At 43.4% G+C, this 17,238-nt stretch overlaps 1 protein-coding gene across 2 annotated transcripts in view; it reads right to left on the bottom strand.

Moving 5' to 3' along the window:
* Nucleotides 1–6,665: 6,665 nt before the first annotated feature.
* Nucleotides 6,666–17,238, bottom strand: part of tmem132e (transmembrane protein 132E) — a 179,831-nt gene continuing 169,258 nt past the window's right edge. For both annotated transcript variants that reach the window (XM_049016593.1, XM_049016592.1), the window contains exons 7-9: nt 15,481–15,757; nt 10,496–10,690; nt 6,666–8,638 (exon numbers count right to left, since the gene is read on the bottom strand). In XM_049016593.1, the coding sequence (XP_048872550.1) occupies nt 7,565–8,638; nt 10,496–10,690; nt 15,481–15,757 (1,546 nt within the window). In that variant the 3' untranslated portion in view covers nt 6,666–7,564. The remainder of the gene's footprint in view (nt 8,639–10,495; nt 10,691–15,480; nt 15,758–17,238) is intronic.

Genomic DNA, 17,238 nt, shown 5'->3' with positions numbered 1-17,238 from the left:
GCGAGAGCCCCTGACATTATACTACTTAACAAAGGCACAAATAAATATACTTTTAAAATTAACGTCTTGCACAGGACAGGCAGGTATGGAAAACTGATCGATTGGTAACAAAAGTGTAGTATTTATGTTATACTACTTAACATTACCAGCACAAAGGATTAATTAATAGATGAAAAGAGCATGGATGTTCCTAGTTATTAGAAAATTAAATTTAATACAATAAATGACATTATAGGAGATAAATGTGAAAAATACATATCAACTGAAACAGTTAAACATAAAAATTATTAACTGTAGCAACTATTCTTGTGAATGAATAATTTAAATGTTCCTACAATAACATGGGAGCAGCATGGTGGTGCAGTGGTTAGCACTGTTGCCTCACACTTCTGGGACCCGGGTCTCCGCCTCGGTCACATGTGTGCGGAGTTTGCATGTTCTCCCCATGTCGTCGTGGGGTTTCCTCCGGGCACTCCGATTCCCCCCCACAGTCCAAAAACATGCTGACTAAACACTTTCTAAATTGCCCATAGGAGTGCGTGTGTGAGTGAATGGTGTGTGAGTGTGCCCTGCGATGGGCTGGCCCCCCATCCTGGGTTGTTCCCTGCCTCGTGCTGCAAAAGATCTTTTTTGTTAAATACTAACAGAAAGTGCTACAAATGCAGAAGAGAAAATTCAGGCAGCGTCATCTTGATTCAACTGAGACACCAAATTCACACAAAACCTAAATGATCTGAAAACTGTCATTAACAGAGAAGACTAAAGGGAACCTTCAACCCTTCTTCCCATTCATAAGGAATTGGCAGAAATGGAATGCCAAACCTGTGCTGGATTCACTTGTAAAGCTGGACTATTTATGCATTTAGTACCAATTCCAGAGTTTCTCTGATAGACCTTCACTTCTTCTAGAGGAGGTATTAGTGGCTTTTAAGGGTGAAGTTCAGTATTTACCTTTTCTCCAATCAATGAATGCTATTCTGCACAAAAGAGAAATGGAATCCGTGCAGCTGCTAAACTGCCAGGATCACTTACAAAACTTACCTTGTTTTCAGGGAAAGTGTATATTAGATCACAAAGACAACACTAAAACCCAGTGTCACTTAATAAATTTATATCATACATAAAATGATTGGATTATAAGATTTTAAAAAATCACACCACCTGCTTTTTGGACATCCTCATAATTTTGTGTTGCAGCTTGTAACAAATTGCAACAAACTAACCCATAATGCACAGTGCACAAGGCAAGGGAACACTGTGGCCAGATGCCAGGCCATTACCGGGACACATACAATCACACATTATAATCTTGAGAATTGATCCTTCATCCCTGAGGCAAGAGCATCACCCAGGTACGGCCTAGAATTAGACTAGCAGACTAAATTATTCCTTCCAAAAGGGCTCTTAAATCATCATCCTGCCATAAATTTTTCAAGTTTTCAGACAAAACCCTTCATATTTTCTGCTTATTGGTCACACTGTGTCATGCCCAGCTCGTACGATCCTCGTGTGTGCCACGCCCCCCTGATTATCCACGTGTGCTTCCCTGATTGTACCCAGCTGTGCCTTGTTGTCTGGTGTATTTCAGTCCGCGTCTTGCCCTGGCACCTTCTATGTCATTGATGTTAGTCTGCGTCAGATGTTCCCTGGTTCCAATCCCAGAACAAAACCTCGTTTGTCCACGTATTCTGCCTGCCTGCCTGCCTGCTCTTTGCCTGCACGCTCGCCTGAGTGATCGCCAGCAATTTCGGCGCTCATGACAGAATGACAGACCCAAACAAAGAGGTGGAGCAGACCGAGAATGAACGTCTCGGTCTACTGCGAGAGGCTTATTATTGGCTTAACCAGCCCGACGTCTGGGAGGATCCCGTCGCTCTGGGTTTCGCCAATAGAAGCAGCGACCTCCAGCTAGCGATGTCCTCACCTGGGGACAGGTGCTACTTAGGAGAGGTACGCTCCAACCTCCATCAGGTGGTCCAACACATGATGGCACGGAGGTTGGGGTTCGACATGCCGTGTGTCGTGGAGGAGGTGTCCCCGCGGCCCGTCCCATCGGACGCCGACCAGCCTTCCGCGGCCGCGGCGACCAAATGGAGGAAGAAGAAGAGGTCAGCGATCGCCACGACGATCGCCCTGGGAGCATACATGCTCGTCCCCGCTTCCCTCCCAGCTGGTGAGCTGGAGGACTCCCCGGCTCTTCCGAATGTTGCCAGCGCTGCTAAGCAGCCCACGCAGGCAGCTTTCCCTGTCCGGGGAGAGCACCCAGCCGCCGCGGAGCCGCCGCCGCCCCTCGAACAGTACTGCTTCCGGCCCGGGCGGCTGGTCAACAAGGGGGCCAGCGTGGTGCGGGACGCCATCCTGCGTGTGCCCCGGACACATAAAGGGGCCACGCCCCTCTTGCCTGCACGGGACCTACCGGTCCCACTGCCTGCGGCTCCAGCGCCCGAGCAGCCGCCCTTGCCTGCGGCTCCAGCGCCCGAGCAGCCGCCCTTGCCTGCGGCTCCAGCGCCCGAGCAGCCGCCCCCGCCTGCGCAGCCCGAGCAGCCGCCCCCTCTGCCTGCCGCCTCCGAGCAGCCGCCCCCTCTGCCTGCCGCCTCCGAGCAGCCGCCCCCTCTGCCTGCCGCCTCCGAGCAGCCGCCCCCTCTGCCTGCCGCCTCCGAGCAGCCGCCCCCTCTGCCTGCCGCCTCCGAGCAGCCGCCCCCTCTGCCTGCCGCCTCCGAGCAGGCGCTCCCTCTGCCTGCCGCCTCCGAGCAGGCGCTCCCTCTGCCTGCCGCCTCCGAGCAGACGCTCCCTCTGCCTGCCGCCTCCGAGCAGGCGCTCCCTCTGCCTGCCGCCTCCGAGCAGGCGCTCCCTGGTCCCAATCCCAGAATAAACCCTCGTTTGTCCACGTATTCTGCTTGCCTGCCTGCCTGCCTGCTCTTTGCCTGAACGCCCGCCCGAGTGATCGCCAGCAATTTCGGCGCTCATGGTAAATGGACTGCATTTATATGGACACTGGGTTGACACATCATGACACACTGGGTTGAGCTATATAGTTAATTAGTGTCATAAGCCTAAACATTCTGAACAGAAGCTGACCATTTTTATTTTCCCCAGCAGTCAATTCTCTGATAGCTCACAGTGGGGAATTTCCCAAAATGAAGGTGTGAGCCCCCCCCATGCCCCCAAACACCCATAATACTACCCATAGTATTGCTAGAGACATGTCCCAACCAGCCATACCCAAATGTACGCCTGTGCCCCCAAAATAATGTCGGTTACTGATTTTTGTCAAGAATTTTGCCCTAGCCACAAAATCAGGCAGCATACTAGAGAATTATAGAGTTGGCACTGCAATGCATGTATGGACGGAAAAAAAGTTTTTTTTATAAAAAAAAAAAAAAAAAAAAAAAAAAAGTTAAAAACTTGCCTGGCCTCCGTACACACAACCTTTCAGCACAATCTAAAACATTCAGAATAAACTTGGACATAATTAGAATAATTAGCTTTGCTGACATCTTTAATTCCAAAGGAACTTTACTGCTTTTTGTCTATATATTACCCTGTTATGCACAATATCTACAGAAGCACCACTTTTATAATGTTTTTCAATAATGGCCCTCCTTTTCCTGCATGTATATAGTTATGTTTGAATATGACTACCTGAGGTAAGAGCCCCATTTTATTTCATTTATTAAGCAGACACCTTTATCCAAAGTGACATACAATTAAGAAAGCAGGGTCACCCAGTCCCTCAGGCAATTTGGGCCATTGGTCACATTACTTTACCGACCCCAGGATTCAAACTGGTGGTTTTAATCCCAGGGACAGCAGCCTAACCCGCTGAGCCAGACACTGGCCCCTAAGTTAACCATAATAACTATAATAAAAGGTCACAATGACACAGTCCCCTTCATTGGTGACCTTGTTTACCTACCTGGGTACTTAAAGAGAGAATAAGCTGTGCAGCTGTTGCTGAAACCTCGTCGCCACGGAATTGCACTACATGGGCTATGCAGAGCGCCGTCTGGAAACAGTAACACTGTGGCACTATTTTAGCTATTTAGCAGAGGCATCTGCACAAATAATTTTAAACACCAAGCATTTTCATACTGTATCCATTTGATGATCATATTTTTCCATTAATTTAGGTTAGGTTAAACGTAATTAATTAGTTACGTTTTCCTTTGTGGGAAACGAAAAATGAAATCCATTTTTCATTACCAAAATTAATTGAATTTATGAACAATGTAATATTTCACCTATTCTGTCATGGAATTATATTTATACACAATGCCTATATTTATTTCTTTAACATGTACACATAATAATGCAGTACAACTCAGCCATCAAATCTTGGAACACAGAAATGTTTTTAATACTTACCACTTTTTATATCATTCTCTTTAATATGTACAAGTTTAGAGGCTGGGCTGAAATTAAATATTATCGAGATGTTACAGCTATCGCAGAATGATACAATTTAAGGCAATAGAAGCTGGAGAAACGAAAAGCGGAAAAACACACACATAGAAATAACAGATGTAAGCATCTAGCTGAACAAACCCCTGATCATATTCAAATTCAGCGAAATGTGTTTTTGGCAAACAAATGCTATACCACTGCCAGGACCTGAGTGATTTCAGGTGTGGTGAAATGAGGGGGGCAAACAGTTTTTGTATTGCATTTTCTTTAGTACTTAGATACACAGCGGGGGCGGGGGTGTGGGGGGGGATTACAAGGGACTGCAGGAGAATACAGTGAAATCTGACAGTGTTCTGCACAAAAACACTTTCAGTTCAGCAGCTTGTGGCTGCCACCACCATACTCTGCTACTTTCCACAGGGTACAGCTCAAGGTGTTTAACTGCTGAGGCAAAGCATCTACTAGCAGCTTACACAACACACCAAAAAAACTCACATCATGAACATCTTTAAAAGAACCTTGAGATACAAAAAGTGTTCCACTGAAATGTGTGTGTAATATACATATATATACATATATATACATATATATACATATATATATATATATACACATATATATACATACACACATATATATATATACACACACACACACACACACAAAGTATAAAATGACCAGAAACATCATGTTAAAACGATGCATTAAAAAAAATGCTCACGTTATCAGTGATAAAATGGCAAATAAAAGCCATTACAGTAGCTGCTAGTAGAGACATCCCAATAATTATGTGGAACCATTTCAGTGGACCACAGATTTATCCTGGGGTCAAGCTACAGCTCAGATTTGTACATTCATCCCAAGACGGCATCATCAGTTTAAATTGTGTAGTTGGTGCACTTTGGATACAAAACGAACCTTTTCTGAAGAGACATTATTTCCACCTTCATTTCAGATAGGTTGTTACAGCTAGGACCTATGTTTTAATGCATTTTTACTGTAAAAGGGAAGTTATGTTTTGTATGAATGAGTCCACATGAAGACTCAAAATGAATGACAATTTTCAGAGAGACAGGCTAGGAAAAGCTTTTACATTGCCCATGAATTGGATAAGATGCTGAATAATTCCATAATAAGGGCAGTAACATAATCCAGGTCCAGAACAAAATGATGCGGATTATGATGTTGTGATAGGGACACAAAATTATAAAATGTAGAAAGCGTGAAACAGTCCTATGGAATAGTTAATGAATATGATTCCCACGTTCTCCTAAAAATGGGAGCCACACTTGGAACTCTGAGGCCTGAAAGATGCTAAATTTCCATTTATGAAACCCCCCCACTGACTCTGATGCCACCCCACTCTGAAACATTCTCACACAAAACCCAGAAGCCCTTGACTTATTATCTGCTGCCTATTGTTGGATTTCACCAGAAGCATCTGAATTACTAAACGTGCAACCTGAACTGTGCTACCTCCAGTCAGTATCATCTGTATCTTAAGCACTCCAAGTACCACTAAAGGTCTATAATGATTCTACCTCATTTCCGGAGTATAAAAAAGCTGCAAAATAATATAAGCCTGTAATATAAAACTGAATAATTAATGGGAAGGTACTAAATATTGCATTCCAGGCTGAGGTAAAATAATGCCAAACAAGAGGCTGTGTTACTATGAAGAATCTTGATAGGTCTCAAATGATTAAATCTCTCTTCTCCCTTCATTGAAACAGTGCTTCTGTGACTATGTGATACATTTTGAAGTCCATTGTCAATAATGTTGCGGCCTGTGTTGTTTTATAAATTCACAGCCCTTCAATAGTTTGATACAGAACAGCAAAGATCCGGTTCATCGAAATTAAGAAAATTAACATATCCCGGCAAAAACTGGTTGCAGTCAGCATCTAAGGAGAAGATCTGTATAGCAGTGAAGAACAAGCAGGTGTTACATAAACTGAGAATGTCTGGTCTTTGAGAAGCTAAGAATGAGTGATGGATTAAGGTTCCTTTTCAATATAAGATGTTTTACATTCTGACATAACAACTGCAACAAGGGCATTATGCAGAAAGTTCTAGCAATACAGAATACACAGCTGAACTATCGATAACTAACATGATCAGCCAAGCAAGCTTCTCTCACACAGTTTCCAGCTGATCCCGATGGAATGTATATGTGTGATTCCGTGTAAAGCCTGTACTGAGAGGTGGTATGTACATATTCAAGGGAGTTTGTAGGGTGGGGCTGACACACATGCATGTAATGCATGATAACATACTTGCTTTATTATCGTGTATGCATGATTAGATAATTAGTACAATACAAACATTTACAAATTTGGGAAAAAATGTTGATTGTGCCTCGAAAGCTCTTCTACCATGCAAAGAATGTTGGGAAAGATATGACGTTCTTGTGTTTCCTTGCTGTTATCAGTAGCCATTACCCCCAATAGATAATGGGATAAACAGTCTGGCGTAATCTGAAAAGTCAGCTTAATAAGGCAATTTGAGACCATTAACATCATTTCATCAAGTCTGCACAGAACTTGGCTGAGGATTGTGTATGCATAAAATAAAAAAATAGGGGGGAAAAGTAAAGCAATGTTAGGGACTTGAATTGTGTGCAGAAAGATTAGCTTTTATGAATACTTAATGATACTGACAAGAGGGAACATACTGAAGCTCAACTTGTCCTTGCTACCATGAATCATCCTTCCCAACATTCTCTGAATTTCTGATCTGCACATCAAATTCCTCTTTGTAGGAAGAGGTACTTTGATTATTAATAGACACATACACACACAAGAATTAACCCCTTCTGCCTAAAACAGTTCAGCCTGTAACAGTCTGGCATTATCATCCTTAACAGGAACTGGTCCATGTGTCGATAGACTGTTCCATTTTGGGTTGAGAGGAATTGTGCCACACAAAGCCATTTTGCACTCCGGTTTGAAGTCTTACAAAAACAAAAAAATATCAAGCAACTGTGACTGTTCCAAGTGAGCATGAGCATGGAAAATAGTAATGTGCTAGTCAAAAAAAAAAAACAAAACAAAAACAAGATGTTGGCCTTGGATCGTGAAAAGGTATCCTGACTAAAGTGAGAAAAGAGAAATTCAGAAAGGAAAGTTCTAGAAAGCTTAGTGGTGGACCACACCGCCTACTAGGCTATTTCTTTTATCCTACGCATGTAGTCATGCAGTTCCTCAGGGTCCTGGAAGCCCATGTCCTGACAGACCCACTGAATGTCCTCCTCATCAGCAATGGGAATAGAGTTGTAGGGCATGTCCTCATTAGGGAGGGTTGTGAAGGTGGTGAACTTGACCCGCTTCCGCTTCGAGGTGGGGGAGTTGGGCTCCTCTCCGCACTCCTTGGTGGACCCCCCTGAACTTCCGTCTCCTCTGCCATGGACCTGGCTCTGCACGCTTGTTTGAGAGCTTCCGCTGCTGTGATGGTCTCCGTGACAGCAAGTCTGTACCGAGTCAACAGGGTTACTGGGACTCTCCACCTGCTGCGGGGAGAGATCATTCTGGGCTTGTAGAGGCTGCCCGTTTCCCAGAAACACCCAGTGGTGCGAGTGGTCCATGTTGGCCTGCCCCTCGGGGGGTATGCGCTTGTGGCGGTACTTCAGCACAAACACGATACAGTTGATGAGGAACACTAAGATGGCCAGACAGAAAACACCCAGGAGGGCGTACATGCCTATTTCCAGGTCAGTCATACTGCGAGGTGCATGGACAAAGTCCTCCTCATCCTCATCTCCTTCTGTGGGCCGCTCCTGGCTGCTGATGGTTGGAAAGTTAGTGTAGTCAATAGGAACGCTGGCAGGTTGCTCATTTGTTGCTCCATAACTTTCACCAACACTGGAATCAATAAGTGGTCTCCTTGTGTTTGGTGATTCTTCATGGCCTTGGAGAGTTACCATGCCTTCGCCCTCCTCTTCAGAGTCCTCCTCAGGCCCAAAGCGAACCCGAACATATACTGGAGAGGATGCGATTACACTCTTGCGTTTGGTCTTCTGGCATGCTTCGCTGATCGTCATCTCTACACGGATTACCTCTCCGGATCCCTCGCCTTCGGCTGTGATGACTGGCCATCGCAGATGCGGGTCTTGGGATACCGTTACAATCTTATCATCGAGGGTAGATGCATTCAGATTATAGTCTTTAGAGTCAAAGATATTTAGAGGCACTGCTGTGTTGTCACTGTAGTAGGCCCAGATAGAAAGGACTGCCTCCTGTCAAAACACAAAAACACAGAACATGAATTCTGTGCCGGACATAATTAGTGGACGAAAACATGCACATTCCCCAGACACACAAATGTATATGCAGAGCTGACACAGGAACAGAAGCCACAACTCTGGAAGCAAGACGCTATAGCCCCGCCCACTGCCACCCATATCAGAGGGAAATATTAGCTTCTACAGCATACACAGGTACACACGCATTTACTGTTTCATTTAACTGTGCAGATTTCTGTGCTCTGAGCACCTAATTTCCATTCAGCGAGCGAACAATGAAAAGAAAAAAGCAAAACAAACAGACATGAATGAGTTTTCATGAGCAATGAAGAAATAATTGTTTGAAATGACTAGAGCAGTCCTCTGTCGACTAAGCTGATGTGGGAGTCTCTTGCTGTTACAGCGAGGCCTTTGAGAGCACTTAAAACAATACATTAACGTCATTACATGTAAAGGTGTCTTGATGTAGGAGGGCTGGGGAAATAAGGATTTAATTCGAAGGAAGGGGGGACAGAGCTGGCCTTTTCTTCTGTTTTGTTTGACCACTGCCAACGGAATTAAAATGAAAATGGGCCTACTGCCGCTATAAGCAGCCAAACCCATAGGAAAGTTTTATCATCAATATGCAAATCTCAGATGTTGGTTATCTCACAGACACTCAGGAGGGGATTAAAAAGGAGGCCTAGAACTTTTTTTCCACTGGATTTGAGTTAGAAGAAACAGAAACAGGTTAATAATCCTCCCTGTATTGTGAAAGTTCCACCTCTTAGAAATAATGTTATTTTGTTTGTGTGACATGCGGGGGGCGGGGGCAGGAGACTTAACTCTCCTCAGTGGAATGAATTAGCAAGTGAAAGCAGAGAGAACGTGAAGGAGACTCATGTTTCAGTGATAGAAAAATGTTGCCAGTTCTTTGCTGCTCATTGCTGCATTGCTTTAATTCTGTGGCTTTTTCTGGATTAAGTCATTGACCAAAACTAACCATATTATTCAGGTGAAACTACACACAGGCAGATCTTACACTAATTACTTGCCAGCCTAGCATATTATAATCTGGTTTAACGAATGATATGAGCTGCTTAAGCACGTATCTACCACAGCTGGCAACAGGAGCCTGCAGGTCATCCCCACAATTACAGTACTGCACTCTGTCCTCCCGGAATAATACAGCTTTGTATTCTCAACCTCTAAATAGCATGTCTTAAATGCTGGCAGTGGAAGATATTCAGTTTATTTACCCAAGAGATCAAAATATTTTACAGAATTTATAATAACGGGCCCTTAACACGGCTCCAGGGGGTGTTGGATGCTGGCTGATTCTACTCTATGGCCCAAAGCTTTCCTCTACTGAGTGTTGATTTGGACATGAGCTAAATAAATAAATGTGAATATTAAGACCATATTTAATGGATCTGTACAAATGTTTCTCATGTGTAGTTCTGACAGTGGAATGAGCTACTGAACCACATCCTGTCATCAGATTCCCTCTCCATCCACCTTCAAGAAACCCCTCATGACCAATTTATTCCGGAAATATCTTCACTAGCCTAATATCATTTCATGCTCCCTGAATGCTCTTTATACTGCACTTTCTGCTGATTTGAATAGTAGTTATATTAGGTTCTTGTGTGGTTTGGTGCATAAGTAGGTTCTGTTCCGATAATGCTCACACTTGTACCTGGGCTTTAACTGAACCTCAGTTAAGCCGCATACCTAGTCGACTCCATATCAGCACGTTTGAAATGGGCTTTTTGGCTTACTTGTACATTGCTATGGACAAAGGTGTGTGTTAAATAAAAATAAATGTCAATGTATATGGTGAACCGTTACCGAAACCATAATGAATAGCACCTGTTTGGGCGCAGCAAGCGTTTGCAAGCCCGTTGCCTTGGCTACCATTGTGTGGCTGTTACCGGGGCTGGATTGTAGCATCAGAGACAGGCCTGAGATGGTGTGAACTCGCAGCTCCACAATAGACACTTTGTCATCTGTGACAGAGAAGGAAATCTCCCCCAAGATGGCCTCCATGACGAGCGGAGACTCAACCTGAAACAGAGCAGCAACATGGTTAATTAATGACTGCAATCAAACACATAACTGCAATATGTTCATTAATGAGTCTGATTCAAAAGAATAAGTGCAGATAAATGTGGATTTATTGGCAGGGGAGGGGGGTCTCCACAAAGATCTGTGAATGCAATCAAAATACTAAAAATGCCATAAGTCTCGTATTTTATTTGGTTACTTATGGCTAAGGTTAGGCCTGGGTAGGGGTTAACCCTCTGGGGTCAAGGGGCAGGGGACACACTTCCAATGACTGGGGCATGGTCACACATTTCATTCAATATCCATCCATCCATTTTCCAAACCACTTATCCTACTGGGTCGCGGGGGGTCCGGAGCCTATCCTGGAAGCAATGGGCACGAGTCAGGGAACAACCTAGGATGGGGAGCCAGCCCAACGCAGGGCACACTTACACACCATTCACTCTCACACGTACACCTACGGGCAATTTAGCAAGTCCAATTAGCCTCAGCATGTTTTTGGACTGTGGGGGGAAACCGGAGTACCCGGAGGAAACCCCACGACGACATGGGGAGAACATGCAAACTCCGAACACATGTGACCGAGGCGGAGACTCGAACCCAGGTCCCAGAAATGTGAGGCAACAGTGCTAACCACTGCACCACCATGCCACCCCTCATTCAATATCATGGAAAATAAATTATTTCTTATATATTTGTTTTGGCATTAAACTTATCTTAATCTTAGTGTACTTTGTAAATATGTCATTTATGTGAAGTTTGTAATTTGAAATCAAAGTATAGACATTGCAAGTGCAGAAATATTATAAAAGTACATAGTAAGTAATGGTGGCAGTTTGTTTTGATCCCAGATATCTGATCACCAAAGTCTTGGCTACATGAAAATGACTAAATGGTGTAGTTGCAACACTCAATTTGATAAATAAATATGAAAAACCTAACTCATGTCACTATTTCTGGGCTCCTTTCATTGAATATGCAGCAACTTTCCTGTGTATGCATGAGCCATTCACACCTGGGCACATCTTACCCCCCTTTTATGGCTCTGATGGGGATGTTTCTGGATCGCATTTCACCGTTGCGTTGTTCATCAAATCACCAGGCGAATGCGATTTGAATACGCGGAAATGCGACTATTTATAATGTGAATAGAGATCTTCAGGTGAGGACAGTACTACACGCCCCTGATGCAGGTAAAACAAATAAAGGTGACATGGTTTACTTTTTTGCCAATTTAACCTAATTTTAAAAACTTTAATACAATGGCTGTTTTGAAAATAATACAGATTGCGAATTTAATCAGTGTTTTTTTCATGATTCTACATAAAGATTTCAGAGAGATGAACTAAAATAGACGCGAAAAGTACACTGCATTGCCGACGACGCACTCGAACCCCAGAGGGTTAAGGTTAGTTTTCCCATAGAAATGGATAGAGTCCACACAAAGATATAATTACACACCTGTGTGTTTGGATGTGTGTTTAAATAATCTGAGATCGACTGATCATTTATATAATATAATATCATATAAAATAATATATAAATTGCAATTAGTGCAAGGCAGGAAGCAACCAACCATTGCAAGGAGCACAATCACTCATTCACACATACTGTCAGTTCAGGCACTTCTGTTCAGTTAAGTTGCATGTTTTTGGACGGTGGATGTAAACCAGAGGATCCACCAAAAAGTCTCGCATACGCAGGGTAAGTATGCAAACTCTACACACACAAAGATGAGGTGTGCAGTGACAACTCTACCCAATGCACCATTGTGCTGCCCTCAATAGGCTTACACGATATGCAATGTTATTATCGGCATGGCATTTCATGTACATGCAATCGTCACATTAGAAAGACCTTCATAGTCTGCTGGGTCCAAACTATTAATTTGTGGTACCAAAATACTTGTCATAGAAAACAAAACATTGCAAGCTTTAGACTTTTAATGATGGTTCGTATTCAATATCATCTAGTATATGTTAAAACAAAAAAGTCAAGTTTATCTCCACTGCTTTTTGCATGAGCTCTGCATGCGCTCTAGTACACAATTAATATTTCTCATCCTTGATGTCGGGCTCACTCATAGCCCATGTAGCGCATTTGTGAGAAAGGTAGTGAAGAGAAGAAAAGCGTACAAGAACTGGTCATGAAGACATTCGTGTTCTGCTGTATGGAAATATTTTCTATTCGACAGAGACGATATTTAGCAAAAGCAAGTGGATCATCAGCTCACAGCGCAGCTATTCAACTCTGTAGATAAGTTATTTTTGGATGCACAATTAATTTTCAACTTCTAAGTACAGCAAAATCTTCATATACGTGAACGTTTTTCAATATTGTTAACTACTCAAAACATGCAATATGTTCACAAACAAATATATGATTATGCAGCTAACGATAGGGCTAACTTTCATTTTAGCAGCGATTATTTTGACATAGTGTAATCATAGTAAGTAAATTAATCAAAATGATCCAAGTGATGACAAAGACAGAGCAGGCTACTCTGAGAGGCTAAATGTCGGGTATCTATGGCTAACCTTGCATTAATGGGTGAGTACGTCAAATCCTGAATGTGTTCTTTAAGATGTATTTGCATTGCATTCGTGCTGTGGTGATATTTAAGTTATGCTTTGCGATTCTGACAGACAACAGCATTTTCATTCATTTTTAATGTGAAGTACTTCAACAAAATTGGTGCTTTCGCTCTTTATTTTGTCCCCCATCGGCTATATACGTCTTCCATATTGCAGAACAAGTAAGAAAGAATATTTTCACAGATGCTTTTTAATAGTCAAGTAATCAGCTTTAATCAAGTAATTGTGACAACTGTAGTGTGTGTGTGTGTGTGTGTGTGTGTGTATATATGATCTGAAAGTGACATCTCAGAATACAAGTGCCTTTTCACGGGGTAAACCTCTACACTGCACACTCCCCAGTGCTTATGATAACTACCCCCTGCTTCCAGACAAGTCAGTTTATTAAAAGAGAAAAGGCAACGTTTGTGGTTCAGCTGACTGCAGGCTTTGCTAACCCATGCGGACCTGAAGCATACAGCCAGGCTAGGATGAAGGCCTTTTCACTTCACCACTGACTGCTGGTGCTACAGCAAGCGTGGAAGCTTTAGTGTTTTTATATGACTTCTGCCCAGGCTGCCCTGAAGAACAGCAGTTACACTCCAGTTCACATATTATTTAGTTCATATTTAGTAATCTTCCAGTTCACTGCCCATCGATTCCTTTATATATGTTTTTAGTTTGAATTAAAGCAGCTGCTGAAAGAAAATAGATGGATGCAGCATTAGACAGTATACCACTAAATCCATAGTGCTTACAAATAAATGTAACAAAAACTACAAGAATTTAAAATAAATATTTGGGCTCTCTTTGGCAATTTAGTATGTGTGTAAGAGCCCTGTGTCCTGTGATGGACTGATATCCCGTCCAGGGTGTCCCATGCCCTGTGATGGATTGACATCCCATCTAGGGTGTCCCCTGCCCTGTGCCCTGTGATGAACTGGCATCCCTTCCAGGGTGTTCTCTGCCCTGTGCTCTGTGATGGACTGACATCCCGTCCAGGGTGTCCTCTACCCTGTGATGGACTGGCATCGCATCCAGGGTGTACACTGCCCTGTACCCTGTGATAGATTGACATCCCGCCCAGGGTGTCCCTTACCCTGTGCTCTGTGATGGACTGACATCCCATCCAGGGTGTCCCCTGCGCTGCGCCCTGTGATGGACTGGCTCACAGAATAACCATAAGCAGTTAAGTAAGCATGGGTAAGTACAATAATAAATGTTGAACTGGACATCTGCTGTTCTTTAGAAACTCAACAGGAAATAAATCTCAGGGCTCGTTTATTATTACTGAACCTATAAAATAAAAGATTTTCCAATAAAAATACTTGCTTACTCTTTAAAGGGCTTAATGTGTCACTAATCAAAGAACAAGTTCAATTCTTTCAGCAAAGTTAATGTAGAGCATTGCTGTGCATGTTAGCTTAACTTATGACAACAGACACTGACAATATTAGATTAGTATTTAATGGAAGTGTCATTTTGGTAAATCCTTTGGGGGTATATACAGACAGTTCTCAACTGAAGCAAGTAGCCCATTTCACAAATCCTTAAGTAAGTGAAAACTTATTTAAGTTGGATTTACCTTGCCATACCATTCAAGACATGCAACAGACCAAAAAGCCCAGAAACCAAAATTATACTAGTATTACATAGTAAAGAACACAAGTAAATGAAAAGATGAAGTCTCAATTTACTTAATGATGTCACATTAGGGGGCGGCATGGTGGTGCAGTGGTTAGCACTGTTGCCTCGCACCTCTGGGTCCCAGGTTCGAGTCTCCGCCTGGGTTACATGTGTGTGGAGTTTGCATGCTCTCCCCATGTTGTCGTGGGGTTTCCTCCGGGTACTCCGGTTTCCTCCCACAGTCCAAAAACATGTTGAGGCTAATTGGAGTTGCTATTTTGCCCGTAGGAGTGCATGTGTGAGTGAATGGTGTGTGAGTGTGCCCTGCGATGGGCTGGCCCCCCATCCTAGGTTGTTCCCTGACTCGTGCCCAATGCTTCCAGGATAGGCGACCCAGTAGGATAAGAGGTTTGGAAAATGGATGGATGGATGGATGTCACGTTAGCATTTCTGTAAACTGTATGTACCTGTAATATTACATTTGTAAGTCTGGATTTATGCAAGTAAGTTTTACGCAAATAGAGATCTGCCTATAGTACTAAACACTACGTTTTACCACTTGATATACCAGGTCCGGCTTTGGCAACTTACCTTAAGTGTAGTACTTCCAACTTCGAGGCCTGCAAGGATGGTGCGGTCCACAAGTTCAGCCACTCTAGGGTCGGTCACTTTTAGCGAGTCCTGTACCAGGTCGGTAACATCCACCTGCCAGTCTGGACCAAGCATGGTGATAACTTGGTCAGTGCCCTCGGTTGACGTGGTGTGGAACTGGGTCAGCACCCTAACCTGGGTGTGCTGGTATTGGAGAGTGCAGCCTCGGCTCAGCTTGCGATCATCTTCATCCTCATCATCACTGTCTCTGGTTGTCCTGGGAGAGGAAAAAGTTCCCCATTTTGATCTAAAAACCTCATTGTGCATCTGGTGAAGTTAGCCAGTTAGGCTCAGTGGGTTCGGATGCTGTATCAGTGATCAGAAGGCTGTTAAAATCAAATCACACTCTGGGATTCACCATTGGTCCCCTGAGCATGGCCCAGAACCCCTAATTACTTGAGGGTTCTCCCAAAAACATTCACTATAAACACAAAAGTATAGGGACACACCTTTCAATCATTGAATTCAGGTGATTTATACAGACCCATTGTCACAAGTGTATAAAAATCAAGCACCTAGTCATGCAGTCAGGTTTAAAACATTTGTGACTGAATGGGTTGTTCTGAAATCCTCAGTGTATTCAAGCATGCAATAAGTCAGTTTGTGAAATTTCTTCTGTGCTAGATATTCCATGGTCAACTATAAGTGGTACGAGGTATAATGGCAAAGTGGAAGCATTTAGGAAAAACTTATGGAGCTAGGAGAAACTCGGCCATTAAGTGGCAGACTACATAAAGTAACCGAGTGGGGTCACCAAGTGCTGAGTTGCATAGTGCATAAAGGTCGCCAACACTTTGTTGACTCAATAACTACAGGGTTCCAAACCCTGTGTGCTGGTATCTTCATGGAATGGCTTCCATGGATGAATAGCTGCATGCGAGCCTCACATCACCAAGTACAGAAAAAACTGAGGTTCTTTTAATCGGTCCTAAGGATGCTCGTAATAAGTTTGTAAACCCCAACCCTAGCGGCCTCCCTACTCAGTTTAAAACAGTGGTCAGAGATCTTGGTGTCCTGGTAGACTCCAACCTCTGCTTCAGTGCTCACATAAATAGCATTACCAGTACAGCATTTTACCATCTACAGAACATAGCCAAGCTTCGGAAGATGCTTTCCTTTCAAGATGCAGAGAAACTAATACATGCCTTTATAACTTCCAGATTGGACTACTGTAATGCCCTCCTTTCGGGTTGTCCATCTGGATCCCTACATTAACTTCAGTTAGTACAAAATGCAGCAGCCAGAGTTCTCACAAAAACTAAAAAATTTGATCACATTAGCCCTATCCTGTCCTCCCTGCACTGGCTACCAGTCAAATCTAGGATTGACTACAAAATACTGCTATTAACCTACAAAGCTCTGAATGGCCTTGCACCACAATATCTTAATGATCTTCTGGTCCCTTACAACCCTTCTCGCCTGCTTCGATCACAAGGAGCAGGATATCTATTAGTTCCTAGAGTAGACAGGACTACGGCAGACTGCAGAGCATTCTCTTACAGAGCTCCGCAGCTGTGGAATGGTCTCCCGGCGGATGTGTGGGATTCAGGCACACTCTCGCTATTTCAAGTCTAAAAACGCACTTGTATAGTTTAGCGTATAGGAAACCTAGTTCTAGTTCCGTCTAGTCGCTCACTCCCAGTTAGACTAACAGTATGAGGTGAAGAGCTGAGTGGGGATCGGTGTCCTTGGCTTTGG

The sequence above is a fragment of the Brienomyrus brachyistius genome, chromosome 6, assembly GCF_023856365.1.
Source record: "Brienomyrus brachyistius isolate T26 chromosome 6, BBRACH_0.4, whole genome shotgun sequence".
Lineage (NCBI taxonomy): Eukaryota > Metazoa > Chordata > Actinopteri > Osteoglossiformes > Mormyridae > Brienomyrus > Brienomyrus brachyistius.
This window is presented reverse-complemented; position numbering and strand designations above follow the sequence as displayed.